Source organism: Rhinoraja longicauda, chromosome 13 (assembly GCF_053455715.1).
Source record: "Rhinoraja longicauda isolate Sanriku21f chromosome 13, sRhiLon1.1, whole genome shotgun sequence".
Taxonomy (NCBI): Eukaryota; Metazoa; Chordata; class Chondrichthyes; order Rajiformes; family Arhynchobatidae; genus Rhinoraja; species Rhinoraja longicauda.
Window position 1 is genome coordinate 5,341,771 of NC_135965.1, and position 19,473 is coordinate 5,361,243.

The window sequence follows — 19,473 nt, forward strand, 5'->3', positions numbered from 1 at the left end:
GAAAATACCTGGCAACCCCTACCAAGGCACCCTCAGCCTCACTAAAGTGTGAGATACTTTGGGTCAGTTGTCACTATATCACTGTGCTTTACTTCATGTGCCAAATCCTTTACCATGGTAGTGCTGCCATCAACGCTTAGGCAGTTTGTTATGTAACATTCAAAGCTTTGTTACTGGCTTGGATTTCAACTCCACTAATTGTGCCTACATTCAAATTCCAAACACTGATAAAAGTTGAAGTTGGGCAACCTGAACAACACAATATCACTGTTTGGATATTCAGTAACCCCCAAAAGGATGCAGTGGAATAACTATATTGCAATGAAAAAAAATCTTTTTCAAAGACACACAGCTAAATAAAGAAAAACATGCAATGCAAACATACAATCATATTTCTAAACAACCTTGTCTATTTTCTTTAGAAATGCCAGCTAACTTGCTAAGCATTCCCTGTTTTTGTTTCAACAGTTGAAGGTTTTTTTTCAGCATTAAGGTTTGTTCTATTTACACGTTTCACTGCTGGTCTAAAAGGTAAAGATGATATGAAACTTTTGGGCCCTCCTTGGCTGTAAAAACATTTTGAATTATATAATGGAAACTTCAGATTTAAAAGTAAATGTCACAAAGAGATGACTTCTTTCTGTACCGCTTGAATTCACAGTGCTTACATTTCGCTAGCATTCAGTTCCTTTTTATAAATTTATATAATGTTCTAGCACAATTCTGCTATCCTCGTTTTTCTTTTGAGCATTTGAACGTTTGTATGTTCTTCCCCCGACTGTGTGAGTTTTCCCCGGATGCTCCGGTTTCTTCCCACACTCCACAGACCCACATGTTTGTCAGTTAATTGGCTTCGGTAAAGATTGTAAATGACTGCAGGCTGCTTTAAGTTAATGAATACCAATTCTCCAAAATAATTTAATAAACTAAATGAGGTAAATTTGATTAATGTCAAACTAACCAATTAAGGGAAAATAATAGCGGAGAGAAGACATACTGCAGCTGCAACATGTGGGAGCATATGGACACTTTTGTCCAAGGCAACTACATCCACAGTAAATGCCAGCAGCCTGAGCAACTTTTGCATCTGTTGAGGAACTGAAGTGCAGGTTGCAGATGCCGCAAGATATACTGCAGGGCTGCACAGCGGTAGTTACTGCCTTACAAAGCTAGAGACCCGGGTTCGAATCTGACGACCGGTGGTGTCTTCATAGAATTCTCATGTTCTTTCAGTGACTATGTGGGTTTTTATCCGGGTGCTCTGGTTTCCACCCCCATTCCAAAGACATGCAGGTTTGTAGGTTAATTGGCTTCTATAAATTAGCACTAGAGTGCAGGATGCAAAACTGGGATGACATGGAACTAATGTGAATGGGTGATCATTGGTTGGCACAGACTCAGTGGGCCAAAGGGCTTGTTTCCAGAGTGTTTCTCCAAAACTAAAACATGTGGCAGGTGAGAAAGATACTTGGATCATTTGATCTAAGAGGAAGTAACACAGCTTAAATACTTTGGAAATTGCATTTGGTCGAGAATAAGAGGCTGTAATTGTGAATGAGGCAGGTCTGGCGATCTGACAAGTATGGGGTCCAGCATTCTGAAGTTGGCGCCACAGATAGGTTTACTGTCTGATATAAAAATGTCAATGCCTAAAGAAGCTAAAAAGACACATTTCAAGGTGCTAACAATACAAGAGAGGGAACTCAAATGGTGGTTTACAAATAACGAGTACATTACCTATCATTTTCCAGAATTCTATAGATTATGGAACAACACTGGAACACTTCAGACAGCTTCAGTGAAAAGAGTAGAAACAGGGAACTCCGGGTTAATTAATCTATTATCCTCTGTCCCTCTCTTCCCCTCCCCCGTTCTCCCTCTATCTTCCTGTCTCCACCTATATCCTTCCTTTGTCCCGCCCCCCTGTCATCAGTCTGAAGAAGGGTCTCGACCTGAAACGTCACCCATTCCTTTTCTCCTGAGATGCTGCCTGACTTTGAGTTACTCCAGCATTTTGTGAATAAATGACAATCCTGATGTTTTTTTGTAATCGGTCAACATATCTGTTCTTCTATCTCCCACTGGCTGTTGGGGGAGGGGGCAAGGGGGGGGGGGGGGGTGGGTGGCAAGAGTGATTAGTGTGATTGTACCTTTCTTATTCTTGAGCTCTACTCATATCGCCTTAGTGTAGAAACCCTCCAGTATGTCCTCCCTGAGTGCTGCTGTTATATTCTGCCCGATTAGTTAAGCAACTCTTCCACTGCTTTTACCTTCCTCTCTATCATACCTGAACCATTCAAACCCTGGAATGTTGAGATGACAGTCTTGTGCCTCTCACAACCAAGCCACCATATTGGCACCAACATCATAGATCCAAGCACTGATCCAGGCTCTGAGTTCATTGGCTTTATCCATGTTACTGCTTGCATTGAAATAAACACACTTCAGCCCATCAGTTTCACCGTATACATTCACCTTTTTCTTCCTAATTCATACACCACAGCAAGACAAGTTCCTCTATGGATCCTTAGCTGTCATTTCAGCCCAAAGTTTCAGAATGAGAAATAAGGATGTGGTTGCTTACTCTAAACACACATTAAAAAAAGACAGCGAGAACGAGTGTTTAGCATTTTGCGCTTTTGCATCTCCTTGTGGTAACCTATAGAACTTCTTCTGCCAAAGGATTAGTTCCTATGTTTGAGTTAGGTTCATGACAAATAGTAAACTTTGAAAGATACTGTTTTACTTCACCCAACACTTCACCACAACCTTAACATTACTGCAAAATAAGCAAGTGTTATTTCAAACTATTAGGATTGGTTAAGGTCTTCTCATAGACTCATAAATATAGTCTTCTCCTTGCTTTGTAATGCATTCAAAATATTTCTATCAGCCACGAGTTCAACTCCAGCAAATGCTGCCAAATTGTAGTTTTGTGCACATTAGATTCTGTTAGCTAGATTTATGATGAAAGTCAAAATTCGCCCTAAAGAAAAAAACACTTTAATTTATATGACCCACACGCTGGAATTTAACGTTTAGATCATTAATTTTATTTAAGTCTCTTACTTCATGAGCAATACATTCCACACACGCATTTAACAATAAATGTCGATATCCAATTTATACCACAGATTAGATGCAACTAGCAGAGCTCTTTTCCGAGATAGCAATGAAGTCTTTGCAAGATTATCTTTCAATATAAACTTCTCCTTCACCAATCTCAAGATGATTTGTGATCATATCATTGATGTCAGGCTTCACATCTTTAACACTAATTGGTTTGAAAATAACTTACAATCATGTATATTTAAAGTAGATTTCAGTTGATGATAAATCAACAGTTACTAAAATTCATAATACACAGGCTGATGCAAAAGCCTGTTCTCAAAAATTTAAGTTACCAGCTTGAAGTTCATAAGCCTCAGTGAGTTTGGAGTAAAATGTTATACCTCAGGTTTCAGAAGTATGGATGAGATGAGAAATGTTAATAAAAAAATATTTAAAGTAAATTTTCCTTTTCGATTCTGCAAATGCTCATAAAGAGCACAATTATGCTGTACTGAACTGACTGAACTGTCAAAACTATCAGAAATAACTACCATTTTTCTTTCCTTTAAGTGATCTTTCCATATGTTAGAATCGAGATGAATTTAGTACTTTCACACAAAATACCGTGTATCCTTTGGGAAGAAATTTATGAATTCTGAAACTTACCTCATTCCTGCGGAGAGCCAAACACCAAAGTGTTTATTTAAAATTTATTAAATACTCAAACATAAATAACAACAGAAAATCTAAGGTTTTTGAAGGCGAGCGGATTTAACAAGAATAAGTAAAGGCCACTAGGAAAGCATAGAATTCTCTCGAGAGTGTAAAAAAATTGTAAAAGCAAATAAATTTTGAACTGCAGTTATATATGCAATTACATTTCATAGTTCTGTCTCCGCGCCGATATTAAAAATGGACATTGTTTTTCTGAATTCAACCATTAGACGTTGGCTGCGTCTAACAGCAATACGAGAAAGGAACAGTATTCATTATTTGGATAATATACGTGCTGTTAAGGGCGGCGGTAAGTGGTGCGGCGGGGGAGGAGAAAGAAAGAGAGAGAGAGAGAGAGAGAGAGAGAGAGATAGAGAGAGAGAGAGAGAGAGAGAGAGAGAGAGAGAGAGGAAGAAAGAGAGAGAGAGGGAGGGAGAGAGATCGAGAGAACAAGGAGGAGGGGGAAAAGGGGGTTGTTATTGCATCTTCAGAGCTAAGCATCACTGCTGAACAATTATGTCACAGAAATATCATAAAGACTGAACATCGAAGAAAATAAGCACTGCCAAATCGCCACATGATGGAAATATACTGACCAGAGGTTTTCTTTTAAAATCACAGGGCAAGGTTAAGTAATCCCATATTGATGAATAGCAAAGAAAGATGCAGTACAGCTACAAGGAGTGAAACGAAAGCAGTGATCTGGCAGCGATACTGAATATGGATCAAAACAAATTTATACAGCTCAGAGGAAGCGGAGAAAGAGAAACAGGACTAAAATGATTTCCCGACAAAGCAAGAGAGGCATCAGCAGTCAAGATAAGAGAACAATTTGTGAATTTGTACAAAAGGCGGCTGCTCGATTGGAGGTAAGAGCAATTGCAGTTCTTGGGGCAAATTTGTTAATTTAATTAGTAACATACAAAAGTTAATGTGAAATGTTTCTAGTAGTTCTTAATAGCTGAATGACTGACTCACTTTTAGGAACCCTTTTACAACTGTATTAAAAATTATTTTCCTTTCTTTCTCAACTGTTTATTACACAACTATCACAATGAGCAACAGATACAATGGAAATTTTGAACAAGATACAATGGAGAAATTAATGTTTATTTCAAGAGTACAGGGCTAGCTGAAACCATGGACAAAACCACAAAACAATCTGATACAAAGCATGTTATTCTGGCACAAGTGTGCCAGTGATCTGTGAACTGACTGTTCGGACCATGCTGCCTGCTCCTCATCATTACTCGAAAGGAAGTAGATGGGCAATTGCCAATATTCAGAGACGATGCCTGGACCAGACAGTTATGGCGTGTCTACCCCAGTGGACTCTACAAGCATGTTTACGACCAGCAGAATGCATGCAACCCCAATTCAGTTCTTCAACACTTCAGAAACAAACAAAATCTTCTATCTGACAATTACAGAGGAATCCAAGCTCACCAGTGTATTTATCAGCTCCAACTTTTTAAAAGGAGATCGGTCGAACGATGGACTACGGTGGGCAGCGCTACTAATTTTACTTGTGATCATACCCACCATTGGTGGCAATATTCTTGTTATTTTAGCAGTTTCTCTCGAGAAGAAACTCCAGAATGCCACCAACTACTTTCTCATGTCACTTGCAGTAGCGGACATGTTGGTTGGACTTTTGGTGATGCCAATCGCTCTTCTAAACATTCTGTTCAGTAAGTGTTATTCAAATTTCTCTTCGGTTTTTCAGGTACAAGTCAGCATTACTCTGCTGTTTACCCTACCGACTGCATGTTGTTTGTATAGTTTCACCTTTAAGAACAATGTGAAATGGGCATTTGTCCAATGAATGTAAATGCGCTAGGCGTTAAGAATTAATTTAATCTTTTTCATTGAGCTGCACTTATTGCATGCTGTTCTTATTCAGTCTTCTGACTCATATGTTATTATGTGCACATTTTAAAATATTTTGTGATTTCTGTCCTTTTTAGTTTTTCCGTCACAGATCTTGCTCCTATTAACCTCCTTTCATCTTCCAAACCTTAAACACATATGTTTGAAAAATCCATCTTGCACTATAAATTTACAGGACAATAGCTTGAAGAAAACAAAAATCAGAAGTACACCATATTTAACATTTCTTTGTATAAATTGTTTATTGCAATATTTTTGAGCAAGCATAATTTGTATATTTACCTGCAACACAATGAATACAAGATTCAACTAGCTGCAACTTGCAGTTATGGTTGAAAGGCAGCCATTAATAAATCCAAACAATGAATCCTGTTGAAACTTGTTTACTGCATGCACAGAGCAAACAGAATACGCTGAAACTATTACAGAGTGGAAATAACACAAATTACATGGTGCATTTAAGAGCAAGCTCCATAAACCAAATTGGCAAACAAATGGAATAATGTGTCAATGGTGTTAAATAAATATTAAGAACTCACATGGAGCTTAAACACCAACACAGATCTGTTAGGCCAAATGGCTCATTTCTCTGCATTAAACACTGTATAATTAATCTCATCCAACGGGTATTCCTTTAATCAAATGCTCAGTTAAATAAAGTACCGGTTAAAGGAACAAACTTTCTACAACCCAGAAGTTGAAATAGTATTTTGAAAAGTAACACTATAGTATGATGCACTAGACAGGAAGTGTCCCTTGCAACAAGACAGGTAAAAGTAATTTGTTGTTACCATGTACCTCAAAGGATCATCTACAAATATGCCCTCTCAGTTACAGGTCTATAAAGATGCAAAAATGTGTAAAGTAAAACAAAAGATGTTGTTTATATATAAATAGAATTCTTGACAATAACTGCAAAGTACATTTTCCCCTACTAAAATCTCCTGTTCCAAAAGACTATACAACCAAAACATACCTCTTTCAAAACCCTTTTTTTTCCTGAGGGAATGAGGGGAGCAGAAGAGACTACTTAAAGGTATACAGCTGTTATATCACATCTAATGCCAACAGAACAAAATTGTTAAAAGAGCTATTCAATTTAAATGTATGAAATGGCAAAATGATTAATTGTTTAGCTCAAATTTGGCCGTAAAGCACTTAAAATAATGTACGTAACAATATACCATTCAGGTATAATCTTCATAATTTAAGAAAAAGAGAAGTTGATGGTGAATGCATATAATTATTTTAATGTGTTTTAATTGAAACGAAATCATGGAAAATACTGTAGATGCAACATATTTATTTTAAAAACAAAATGGAACGGTGAGGATTTTGGAAACAAATATTTGAAGTAATATTTTTTAAGTCTCTTGAATTCACTTAGCTAAAGGACCAAGTCTAGTATTACTGGTAGGTAAATTTCTAAAGAGAGCAAACTAGTTGAAAAAAAATCTCACTTGGGAAATATTACTTATTTAATCACAACCCCAAAATGTTGCTGCTCATGTTCCAACTCACATCAAGTTAATTTACCACTCTTGTGTGTGTTAACGTACACTGGCAACTGGTTGAGTAATACCTCGATTTTAAAATTCTCACCCATTTTCAAATCCTTTTATGGTGTCATCCTCCCTCTATCTCTGCCATCTATATACTAAAACTCTCGTTTGTTATCTTGTTTGTGACTGAACTTCAGCCAAAACAGTACACGACAGCGCAACAATTTTAGGCCCACCTTACTCACCATTGTCACTTTAGTGATAATGCAAGTAGTTTTATTGAAATCGATGTTATATTTTTTAAGTTATTCACATTTTTAAGTTTAAAAGGAGGGGAGAGGGAGGGGAGGAGGGAGGGAGGGGGAAGGGGGAGTGGGGATTGAGGAGAGAGGGGAGGTGGGGGGGGGGGGGGGGGGGGGAGATAGGGTGCTGCACCAATGCAGGAGAGGTTTGGGCCCAACTGGTCCACTTGGTCTAGTCTCCCCTAGATACCTCAATCCTTCTACCTTCCCAGGTAACTGCTCTTCAATTTTAGCCATTTATCATTCATTACTGAATTTCTTCAGCGTTTATCGCTCAAACACTTCAGATTAGAATTCCCTCCCCTGCAGGGGGACGAAACAAAGATGGCAAGTTTAATGTGCCCTGATTAACATGAGATATTGAAGGTTTGATCAGGGAGAGAAACAGGAAGTATATTTTAGGTAAAGGAATGTGTTGTCAAACGAGTAATAGGATTTATTGGGAGAAAACAAAATAAATTAGGTAGTTAAAAAGGAGTCATGAGATGACCATGGCAAGTTAGATTAAGATGAATCTTAAAACCTTATAATGGATGCAAAAGGGTAGTTAAAGGAAAAGATTGTCTCTGGGACAAGAGGTCTTGTGATAGGAGCAGAATTAGACCATTCAGCCCATCAAGTCCACTCCACCATTCAATCACGGCTGATCTATCTTTCCTTTCTAACCCCATTCTCTTGCCTTCACCCCATAACCCCTAACACCCGTACTAATCAAGAATCTAACTATCTCGGCTTTAAAAATATCAATTGACAGCCTCCACAGCCTTCTGTGGCAAAGAATTGGAGATTCACTGCCCTCTAGACAAAATAAATTCCTTCTCATCTCATTCCCAAAGGAAAGGCCTTTAATTCTGAGGCTATTACCTTTAGTCCTAGACTCTCCCACTAGTTGAAACATCCTCTCCACATCCACTCTATCCAGGCCTTTCACTATTCGGTATGTTCCAATGAGGTCTCCCCTCATTCTTCTAAACTCCAGTGAGTACAGGCCCAGTGCTGTCAATCGCTCATCATATGTTAACCCACTCATTCCTAGGATCATTCTTGTAAACCTCCTCTGGACTCTCTCCAGAGCTAGCACATCCTTCCTCAAATATGGTGCCCAAAATTGCTCGCAATACTCCAAATGTGGCCTGACCAGCACCTTATAGAGCCTCAACATTGCATCCCTGTTTTTGATTTCTCGCCCTCTTGAAATAAATGCTAGCATTGCATTTGCCCTCTTTACTACCGATTCGACTTACACATGAAGTTTTTGGGAATCCTGCATCCCCAAATCCCTTTGCACCTCCGATTTCTGGATTCTCTCCCCATAGAAAATAGTCCATGCCTTTATTCGTCCTATCAAAATGCTTGACTCCACACTTTGCTACTCTATATTCCATCTGCCACTTCTCTGCCCATTCTCCCAACCTGTACAGGTCCTTCTGCAGAGTCCCTGCATTCTCTGCACAACCTGCCCCGCCACCTATTTTCATATGATCTACAAACTTGGCCACAAAGCCATCAATCCCTCATCCAAACCCTCACCAAATGTGGTATATTACATGGAGCCAGGGGATACAAGTGAGCTACTAAATAAACCCTCAAATGATATTCACCAGGAAGTCTAGAGCATATGTGTATCATGAAGGAGGAAGTTATTCACAAAATGCTGGAGTAACTCAGCAGGTCAGGCAGCATCTCAGGAGAGATCTCAGCATCTCTCCTGAGATGCTGCCTGACCTGCTGAGTTACTCCAGCATTTTGTGAATAAATACCTTCGATTTGTACCAGCATCTACAGTTATTTTCTTACACTTATATGAAGGAGGAAGTGGTAACAATATTGGAGCACATTAGGGTGGATAAACCCCACAGAGCAGATTGGATCTATCCCAGGATATGAAGGAGATTGCAGAGGCTTTGACAGAGATTTTAACATCTTCGTTAGCCATGGGCGAGGTTCCAGAAAATTGGAAGTCAGCTAAAGTTGTCCCCGAGTTTAAAAATGGCAGTAGGTGCAAAGCTGGATGTTACATGCCAGTGAGCTTTATAGCAGTGGTAGAGAAGTTGTTGGAAAACAGTCTGAAGTTCAGGATATATGTTCACTTGGAAAGGCAATGAATGATTACATGATTTTGTGCAGGGTAGATAATATCTCCCAAATATGATGGGGTTTTTTTTAAAAAGGTCCTCTGCTTGCGTATGGTGTGCACAGCCTAAAGTTGTAGGTCAAGGGTAGACATCCAGGCCAGGGCAGCATCAGTTGCTGGGTGGGTGGCCTTGATGCCACCAGGGAAAAGCCTCAGTGAGCAGTCATTCACGATGTGTGGGATGGACGGGTCTGGATATCCGCAGTTGCAAGCAGGGCTGTCTGTCATCCCCCACTTGTGCAGGTGATGGGCTGTTCTTGCATGGAGGGTGTGGATCCTGTTCAGGGTTAGCCACTGCTTGCGATGGAGGTCAAATCCTGGTGGTTTCACTGTGGGGTCTGTGATCACCTCTCCGTTGTTGGTGTTGGCATCTTTCCAGGCTCTGCTCCACTCAGTCTTGGGGTCAAAGTCTTCCAGGGATTTGGCTAAAGACCAGAAGGGTTTGCACATGTTGGGTAGATTGTTCAAGTCAGCATGTATGGGAAGGTCAGGGTTAGCCTTGATGGTTGGTGCACCAATCTTTCAACATCCTCTCCCTTCTGCATATGCTGGGAGGAGTGATATGAGAGAGGACAGGGAGCCACTGCAAAGGTGTTGATTTAAGCGTCCCTGTGATGACCCGCATTTCAGAGTTAAGAACAGTGTCAGCTCGTTTGGTGTGGCAGCTATTAGCCCAAGCCGTTGAGCAAAAACTCAACTGTTGAGTAGACTAGGGCTAAGCTTGCAGTACGGAGGGTATGTGCATTGGATCCCCAGCTGTTGCCTGCAAGTATCCTGATGATGTTGACCCTACCGACTGCAACCTTCACGTGGTGCACCCTATTTTAACCAATGCAATCAACCCGACATGCACAATCTTTTAAAAGGTGGTAATCAAGGAGATTGATGAAGGCAGAACAGTAGCTGTTGTCTATATGGACTTTAATTAGGCTTTTAGCAAGGTCCCACTTGGTAGCGTGGTCCAGAAAGTTAAAGCACAAGAGGTACGAGGCATATTGGTGAAGTGGATCAAATAAATGGTTGGATGATGTCAGGCAGAGGGTAGTAGTGGATGGATGTTTTACTGACTGTATGTATGTGTGCGTGCGTGTGTGCGTATGTATATATATATATATATATATATATATATATATTATATATATACACACACACACATATATATATATATATATATTTATTGGATGAGAATGCAGGAGGTATTATTTAGTTTGCAGATAACACAAAAATTAGCAAGAGTCATAGATAATGAAGATGGTGGTTTAAATCAGCTGGAAAATTGGGCAGATGGAATTTCATCCAGACAAATGCGAGATGATGTATTTTGAGGGGCCAAATAGATTAAATGGTAGGGATACCTCAGAGCATTAATGTACAAGAGATACCTATAGGTGCAAGTCCGTAGATCCCTGAAAGTGACAACATGGGTGGATAGAATAGTGAAAAGGGCATTTGGTATGCATGGTACTGTGCGCATTTCTGGGCACCACTCTACAGGAAGGATGTGGCAACAAGAATGCAGAAGAGATTTACCAGGAGTTTGCCTCAAATGGAGGTGTGGGGGTGAAACGCTGTAGTTACGGAAGAAGATTGAATAGACTGGATTTATTTTCACTCTAAAGTAGGATGCTGAGGGGTGACAACATAGAGCTGGATACGAGGGTAAATTTTTCACATTGAGAGTATTGAATATTTGGAATGAGTAGCCAGGAGGTAGTGCAAGCAAATATAATTACAACATTTAAAGGCATTTGGACAGGTACTTGGATAGGAAAGCAGTAGAGGGATTCAGGTGGGAAAATAGGAGTAGCATAGATGGACATCATGATCGGCCGGGAAATATGTAGGCCACAAGGGCCACATTTTTAAAATGTTTGTATGTGTGCATATATTATGTGCTGTATGTTAAGATTATTGCACGTGCAATTAATATCCTCAATATTGATCAACATTTTGGTCATTTATCCAATATTCCTAAGTAATTTGTGGCCAAATCTTATTTTATACTACTGGCATAAAGCAGCATTGTATATTCTGCCACATGATAGGTATTGTATAATTACAATGTAATACTTATTACACTCAATATGGACATGCTGAAGTTCTTCCATAGAAAAGAGATCTTTGAAGAAGTAACAGAAGGTTGTTAATGATAGTGCAGTTCTGATTGTGTACATGTACTTTGAAATGGTGTTTGGTGTAGTGCCACGTAAAATAATTGCTAGCAGCATTAAAGTGCACAAGATTATTGGCAAAATGGATACTAACATGCACAAGACAGAAAATAGGCAGAGGGATAGTTCAATTGTACCACAGACACTACAGAAGTACAGTTATGTTCCTAGTGGTTGATTTTAGGTTCACCTATCCACATAAATCCCAGGACTTGATTATGGAAGGACTAAATTCAAAATGTGTATTTGATACCCATTGAAAAGCCTATAAAATGAGGTGGCACCAAAGAAGACATCGGCAACGCAATGACAAATTAAAGTTAACGGAGAAATTTGTCAAATAATATATTTCAGTGAAAAAATTTACATTCTGCCAATCAAACACCCTTGTACTATGTTTTAAATTATTTAAAAAGTATTGGAAACTGGCAATATGTAAAATGGAAAATGCTGGAAATATCCACAAGCTAATATAGCAACTACAGCAAGAAAAAGAGAATTAATCTTTCAGGTCAATGATCCTTCATTAGAACTGGGAAAGAACAGCTATTAAATTATATTAGAGCAATTTCATGGTAGAAGACTTCCAGATTTCATTGAGTTTGCAATACAGAAGCATTTATATCATGCCATTAATTATACATCACGGATGGTTCATAGGAATGTTAATAAATAAAACTTGACATAAGTAGATACAAGGACAGTGAACCAAACCCTTAAAGTTTCAAGAATGTTTAAAAAGACACAAAGTGTTGGAATAACTCAGCATGTCAGGGAGCATCCTGGAGAGCATGGATAGGTGATATTCCGAGTCAAGATCCTTCTTCAGACTGATTAGAGCTGGAAAAGGTGAGAGGCAAGACAGAGCATGGCAGGGAATATGTTGGCATAGGCATGGGGGGGGATTTGATAGATGGTTGGAACAAAGGCCATAATAAGAAATGAAGGAATACGCAAGACAGCACCTCATTGGTAACTTACAATCTGTAACACTTCAATGGATTGTAAGGCCTGAGAGAGGAAAGTTGAAGGGGGTGGAGGGGAGAAATAGATGGGAGCACGGTGGGGCATGATGGAGGGAAAGGGGGGTTTGTGCAGGCAAAATAGGGAGGTTAGTGAGAGGTTACATAAGATTGGAGAATTCAATGTTCACCCTATGGGTTGTAAGTTACCCATGAGGTGCTATTTGCATGTGGCCTCGCTCTGGCAATGGAGGAGGCCCAGGACAGAAAGGTCAATACGAGAATGGGAAGGGAAATTAAAATGATTAACAGTAGGTTTTGGGGGACCGAGAGCAAGTGTTCAGCAAAACGGTCGCCGAGTCTACGCTTCATCTCACTGATGTACAGGAGGCGACATCGGGAACACTGGATGCAGTAGATGAGGTTAGAGAACGTGTGCGTGAGCTTCGATCTCACCTGGAAGGACAGTTGGATGGAGCCAAGGGAGGAGGCATTACATTTCATACACAGAAGGTATTACATCTCTTACACAGGTGTTACATCTCCTATGCATGGGTGGGAAAGTATTTGCAGAGGGAGTGGTTTGGGTGGGAAGGGATAAGTGAACCAAGGAGTTGTGGAGGGAGCAGTCTCTGTGGAAGGCAGAAAGGGATGGAGATGGAAAGATGCGAGTAGTTTATATAATTTCTCATTATTCCAGTTGTATCACTGACACAAGATCAAATCTAAAATAGCCTTTTTGTAGCAAGGTTCTGCAAAGTACTGCTCTAAAAGGTAATCCATGGTGCATTTCACAAATTCTTCTTCAACAATACCCTAGCCAGTTTGGTTTGTCCAATGTGTAGAATAAAATCTGCCAAGATAAATACAGTTCCCTTCAAACATGCCTTTCATATTTCTCCATTCATGCTCTGAACTACCGGGAGGAAACATGTTGGGGTCTATAGACTATTCCCATCTGTTTCGTCCTTCCCCTGCTATTTGTAACTTCAACCTAAACCAAATCCACATCACCATTCACTGCCTTTATATTACAACTGCATACTGCTCTGGAACCCACCTTGGTTACAACACCACCCTGCCTCCTTTCCCGTTTGGCCTGTTGTTTTGGAACGGTATATACTTGTTTTTTAATGTAATAACCAAGTTATTAACTCTACAAAATATTTGTAAGTGCAGTTTTAAAACAATCTTTGCTCAAGATTACAAATGGCCAAATAAATTTGACACAGATTGAAGGTTAAGTCAGTAGATCACTTGATACAACTGGAATACTGAGACAGACTGTTCTTTGATAATTCCTTTGTTATTAATTCCTTTTATAACAAAAAAAATCATCTGAAATACTACGATGTTGTGTGAACAAAATACAACGTTACTTCCATGTTTTTTAAAATTCTGTGATGGCTTAAATCCAAACTGACTCAACGGCATAAATTCTACCCTTCTGGATTATATAACCACATCCATTCTCTTTCAACGCAACTATGAGAGATTATTAAATCGTAGGCACACATGGTTAATATCCTGGACGTCATTTTATGGAATTACGTTCAACAAGACCTTTATTTAACAGGTCGTTTCACTTAAAGGCAATTTCCCTTTTTACTAATCCTGTACTGAAATCTTCAAAACATCTTGCTTATGATGTTGTTATTATTTAATTTGAATTTATATTCCCATTTTGTTACCCTGCCTTTAAAATTCAGTTCCAAATCATGAATGGGCCACTGTATATTCTGAAGATGGTAACAAAAACGTCTTCAGAAAATTAGTTCAACGACAAACTTTCCATTAGGAAAAACTGAATGAGGATTCTGGAGAACATAGAACAATTTGACGCAGATCTTTAAGTAATGCAAGTTTGTTAGAGTGGATTTAGAAAATATTTTCACTCATGCAAGAGCCTATACCTCAGAAATGTCCAGTATAATAACTAAATCTCATGCAAATGTAAGAAAATAACTGCAAATGCTGGTACAAATCGAAGGTATTTATTCACAAAATGCTGGAGTAACTCAGCAGGTCAGGCAGCATCTCAGTAGAGAAGGAATGGGCGACGTTTCCAGTCGAGACCCTTCTTCAGACAGTCTGAAGAAGGGTCTCGACCCAAAACGTCGCCCATTCCTTCTCTCCTGAGATGCTGCCTGACCTGCTGAGTTACTCCAGCATTTTGTGAATAAATACCTTCGATCATGCAAATGTAAGATACTGAATCAAATAGAGAATTTATCAAAGAACAGTAAGAATGCAGAATGCTCAACTACAAGTTCAAGCAAATAAAATTGTTGCGCTGACTAGCTAGATTATCTCTTAAGGGAGAAAGGAATAGATTTGCCAATTAGAATAACACATGAGGCACAAGAATTGTCTCCTATGAAGCATAAACACACATGGACTAAATAGCCTTGTTTGTGCAACTTTATACATTTGTTCAGAATGATTGGGCTCTTGGATAATTGGTAAGTAAAGTAGTATATCCACTAACAACAATGGAATTATATCCATTTACAATAGAATTTAATTTATATATTTTGTTGTGGGATAACTGGTAAGTTATTTTTACTGCTTTTAAAAATTGAAACATTCAGACATAAAATGTCCTTGCTATCACATATAAAATATGACAATACCATAAAAAGAAAAAGGGGAAACTGTATTAAGAATGGTAACTATACAGTTTAATTAATCGTCTTAATCACACAGAAAGATCAGGGTTAGTGTAAAATTCACATCGGAACAGAAATCAAATAGCCATTTTTTGTAGATCTATTCCTGGATACCAAAATTAATTTGATTAGATATTTTCCTCTTTTATTCAATCCTGCATTTGAAAATTGGCTTTTTTAGAAACAGTGACAGAAATTATTTAATATAGGATAAACTCTTGGCCAATTTGAGAAATGTCACACATTATTAACATTCTGATCAATATTATTTTATGGAACTAGAGAACATAACTGCATCACCAGTTTGCTAGTCGTCAGACAAAGCCATTTAACAAAATGCCTATATTAAGTCAAAAGTCACTGCTGTTTAAATGTAATTCAACCCACTAATCAACGGGGAAGTCCCAATGAGGTCGAGCGGCTGCCTCACCCGGCCCAGGTGCCACAATTGGCGGACGTCTGGCGGGGGGATTTCAAGTGCGCTCTCGTAATTTTGTCCAGATTAAAGGAGGCGCCAGACCACCAGTTGCCGGAAAAAAACTAAATGCAAAAGAAAATAAATCGGTGGCGAACATGTAAATATATTGTTGCTTTTGAAAGAAATGCTACTCAACCTGAAGTTTGATGCTCGAGTTGACAGACTTTCAGGTAAATTCTAATACTTTTCTGCCTACTTTCAGATTCTGAGTGGCCGTTACCCTGCGAGATATGCCCCATCTGGATATCCTTGGATGTTCTTTTATCCACAGCCTCAATCATGCATCTTTGTGCCATCTCTTTAGACCGTTACATTGCTATTAAAAAACCTATTCAGCACAGTCGCTTCAACTCCAGGGCTAAAGTTCTCATTAAGATCATAATAGTATGGTTCATCTCCATCGGTATGTACAGTTTACTGGAAACTTTAACAACTTAATTTAAATTCTTCTGACTGATAGACATCAAATTAAATAATACTTGTTATGGAACTAACAACATAGAAGTGATAGTAGATGATGATTATTTGTAATCTTATCAGTAGATACAAAATCCTTTTTTTTCCAACTCAAGTCCAAATACGGTTCTCTCATTTTTTATCATTAAACGGTCAGAGGCAATAGCTTGGAACTGATTACACTTCCTACAATCCAATTCAATCTAAAGCAATACTGTTTAGTAATAGAAAATGGTCTGAACTTGAAAACTGGAATGGAACTTTGTCTTTTTTGCTTAAATTAAAAAATTGAAATATGTTGCTCATATTAATTAGTCGTGTTTATAAAAGCAATTGAACTTAAAATTCCAGAAATAAACAAAGCAGAAATGCTAAACATTTTGCAAAAATACTCCAAAATAAGTAGAACATATTACCAAAAGGCAACCTTGTCTCTCCACATACTAAAGTTCAAATTTGGTTTGATTAAGTACTGAATTTGATAAGGCATAAAATGAAAATCTATTACTGCATTGATCTCATTTTCTTTTCTCTTCAACATAGGCATTGCTATTCCCATCCCTATCAAAGGCCTACAGGATGAAACAAATACCTTTATAAACAAAACTTGCTTACTTAAAATTGACATATTTAAAGACTTCATGGTCTTTGGCTCATTAACTGCATTCTTCATTCCTCTTGCCATCATGATAGTTATCTACTTCTTGACAATTCAGGTGCTGAGAAAGAAAGCTTACCTGATTAGGGCCAAACCACCTCAGCAGCTTAACTGGACTACTGTCTCAGCCATTTTCCAGCAAGATCTTACACCAACCAAGTCTCCAGAGAAGGCTGTAATAATCAATAGTTCATTAAAGAACAGGGCGTTTTCCTGCACACCTGAGAATATACCCATCAGAAGACTCTCCAGTGTGGGTAAAAAGTCCATGCAGAGCATCAGCAATGAGCAACGAGCATCTAAGGTTTTAGGAATAGTTTTCTTCCTGTTTTTGGTGATGTGGTGCCCATTTTTTGTAACGAATGTTACTTCTGCCATCTGTAAGAACTGTGATCAGAAACTCCTCGAAAAACTGATGGAAGTTTTTGTTTGGGTGGGTTACATCTCCTCAGGTGTCAATCCACTTGTATATACTCTTTTCAACAAGACTTTTCGCAAGGCATTCAGCCGGTATATTACATGTCAATATATAAGAAAAAAGGATATTAAAATGCTTCGGAGGTATTTCAACCGGATGTCATTTCAAACATCAATGAATGAAAACTCCAAACTATTCAGTACAAAAAATGGAATCAATCCAACTGATGCTAGTCCCCTGCGGCTACGATCGGGCCCTGTCCAAACCACAATAATGCTGGACACATTATTACTCGCTGAAAATGAAATGGACAAAGCGGAAGAAGCAGTAAGCTATGTGTAAAATAGTATATACAAGCAAAAGAACCAACAACTACTTGACATTCTGTATAACGTGGAAGTTAATCAGTGTGCAGATTCAACATGTACAACATGCCGTGACCTATTAAACCTTTCAAAAAGATATATATTTACAATTTGTTATAGTGATCAGTGTGGTGATTTTCTTATATTGTTACATGGTTTACAATAAATCATTCCAGATCGAACATCAGCGTGATTATAGCTACCCTCACTCTTTTGGTCATTCACCCTCCAATCAAATCCACTTGACAGAGAAAGTTAAATTTGAGAACCATTAGGTTTACAAACTATGTAACGACAAACACATTTCAATGTCTGAATAAAGGCAGAAAGCAATGGCATGTCGCAGCACAAAGAAAAAGGAAATATTAGGGAACAATCAAAAAAAGTTGCAGCAGGATCTTGATTAGCTGGGCAAGTGGGCTGAGGGATGGCTAAACAAGTTAAATGCGGATAAGATGCTGCATTTTGGGAAGTCAAACTAGGGCAGGACGTTCACAGTCAATACATAGCACCATGGGGAGTGTTGTAGAGCAAAGGGATCTAGGTGTACAGATACATAGTTCCCCGAAAGTGGTCTTACAGGTGGATAAGGTGGTAAACAAGGCTTTTGGTACATTGACCTTCATCATCAGGATAATCAGTATAAAAGTTGGAACATTATGTATAGTTATCCAAGACGTTTGGAGTATTGTGTTCCGTTTTGGGAATATTACAAAAGTCGTAGGGGGCTGCACCTGGGTGTCTCAAAACAAGCATCAGTCTCAAACTAAGTCGACCGTTCTGGTTTGAAATGAGAAGGTATTTCTTCACCTGGAAGATAGTGCATCTTTAGAATTCTTTACCCAACAGGACTATGGGGGCTCATTCGTTGAGCATAATTCGATTATCATAGAGTACTACAGCACTAAAACGGGCTCTTTGGCCTAACTCATCCATGCTGACCAAGATGCCCTATCTAAGCTAGTCCCAGTTGCCCGTTTTCCCCATATCCCTCTAAACCTTTCCTATCCACGTATCTGTTTTGAGTTTCTTTTAAAAGCTTTTACAGTACTTGTCTCAACTACCACCTCATTCCATATACCCATAAGTCTCCAAGTGAAAAAGTTGCCCCTCCAATTCCTAATTAAATCTTTCCCTTCACCTTATGTACTGGGGCCAAGGAAAGAGCGTTCATGTTACGGCCCGGTTTCCATCAATCTTTCCACCACTATGCGCAAGAAGCGCAAAACGCCATTGCATGCAGATGCCGAGAAGTGTGTTCAGCTCTGGCTGAACAATTTCTAATCTTGTGATGTGGACTCGATAAGAAGACCTTATGTACTTATGTAGTCTGGTTCTTGATTTCCTCTACTTTGAGTAATAGTGTTCATTCACACTATCAATTCCCCTTGTGACATTCAAGCAGTGTGAAAGCACGGATCTGGGGAATACCACTACAAATTTTGATTAACCAAAAAACCAGATTCCTAATGATCAGATGTGGGGTATAGAAGGAACAGAAGTCATTGAAAAGATATCGATAGGCAACCAACTAGGGAGTTCCACTTAGTTGGCAAATTGCAGGAGGTCCTTTGTGGAGGACGGAGCAATGGCCATAGTAGAAGCCATAAATGATGAGTATCCCTTTGTCCATCTTCCACTAAATAGAACCACGCATTCTCACATAGGTCTATTATGTCCCTGTTGATGCTGAGTGATGTGCA

The 19,473-nt window shown here is 38.9% G+C and overlaps 3 protein-coding genes across 3 annotated transcripts in view; 2 read left to right on the plus strand and 1 right to left on the minus strand.

The window, feature by feature from the left end:
* eif4e2 (eukaryotic translation initiation factor 4E family member 2) overlaps window positions 1-19,473 on the plus strand; it is a 400,744-nt gene that overhangs the window by 276,181 nt on the left and 105,090 nt on the right. The window lies entirely within an intron of this gene.
* The window catches only part of psmd1 (proteasome 26S subunit, non-ATPase 1), an 82,185-nt gene that overhangs the window by 13,704 nt on the left and 49,008 nt on the right, over window positions 1-19,473 (minus strand). The window lies entirely within an intron of this gene.
* Window positions 4,242-17,840, plus strand: htr2b (5-hydroxytryptamine (serotonin) receptor 2B, G protein-coupled). Its single transcript, XM_078410237.1, has 4 exons — window positions 4,242-4,634; window positions 4,831-5,456; window positions 16,076-16,276; window positions 16,873-17,840. Exons 2-4 carry the CDS (start codon window positions 5,030-5,032, stop codon window positions 17,745-17,747), a joined length of 1,503 nt encoding a protein of 500 aa, XP_078266363.1. The 5' UTR covers window positions 4,242-4,634; window positions 4,831-5,029; the 3' UTR covers window positions 17,748-17,840.

Coding starts and splice junctions, on each gene's coding strand:
- htr2b (XM_078410237.1), top strand. CDS start 5,030: ATGGGCAATTGCCAATATTCAGAGACGATGCCTGGACCAGACAGTTAT. Junction 5,457..16,075: donor TCTTCTAAACATTCTGTTCA/GTAAGTGTTATT, acceptor GCCTACTTTCAG/ATTCTGAGTGGCCGTTACCC. Junction 16,277..16,872: donor AGTATGGTTCATCTCCATCG/GTATGTACAGTT, acceptor TCTTCAACATAG/GCATTGCTATTCCCATCCCT.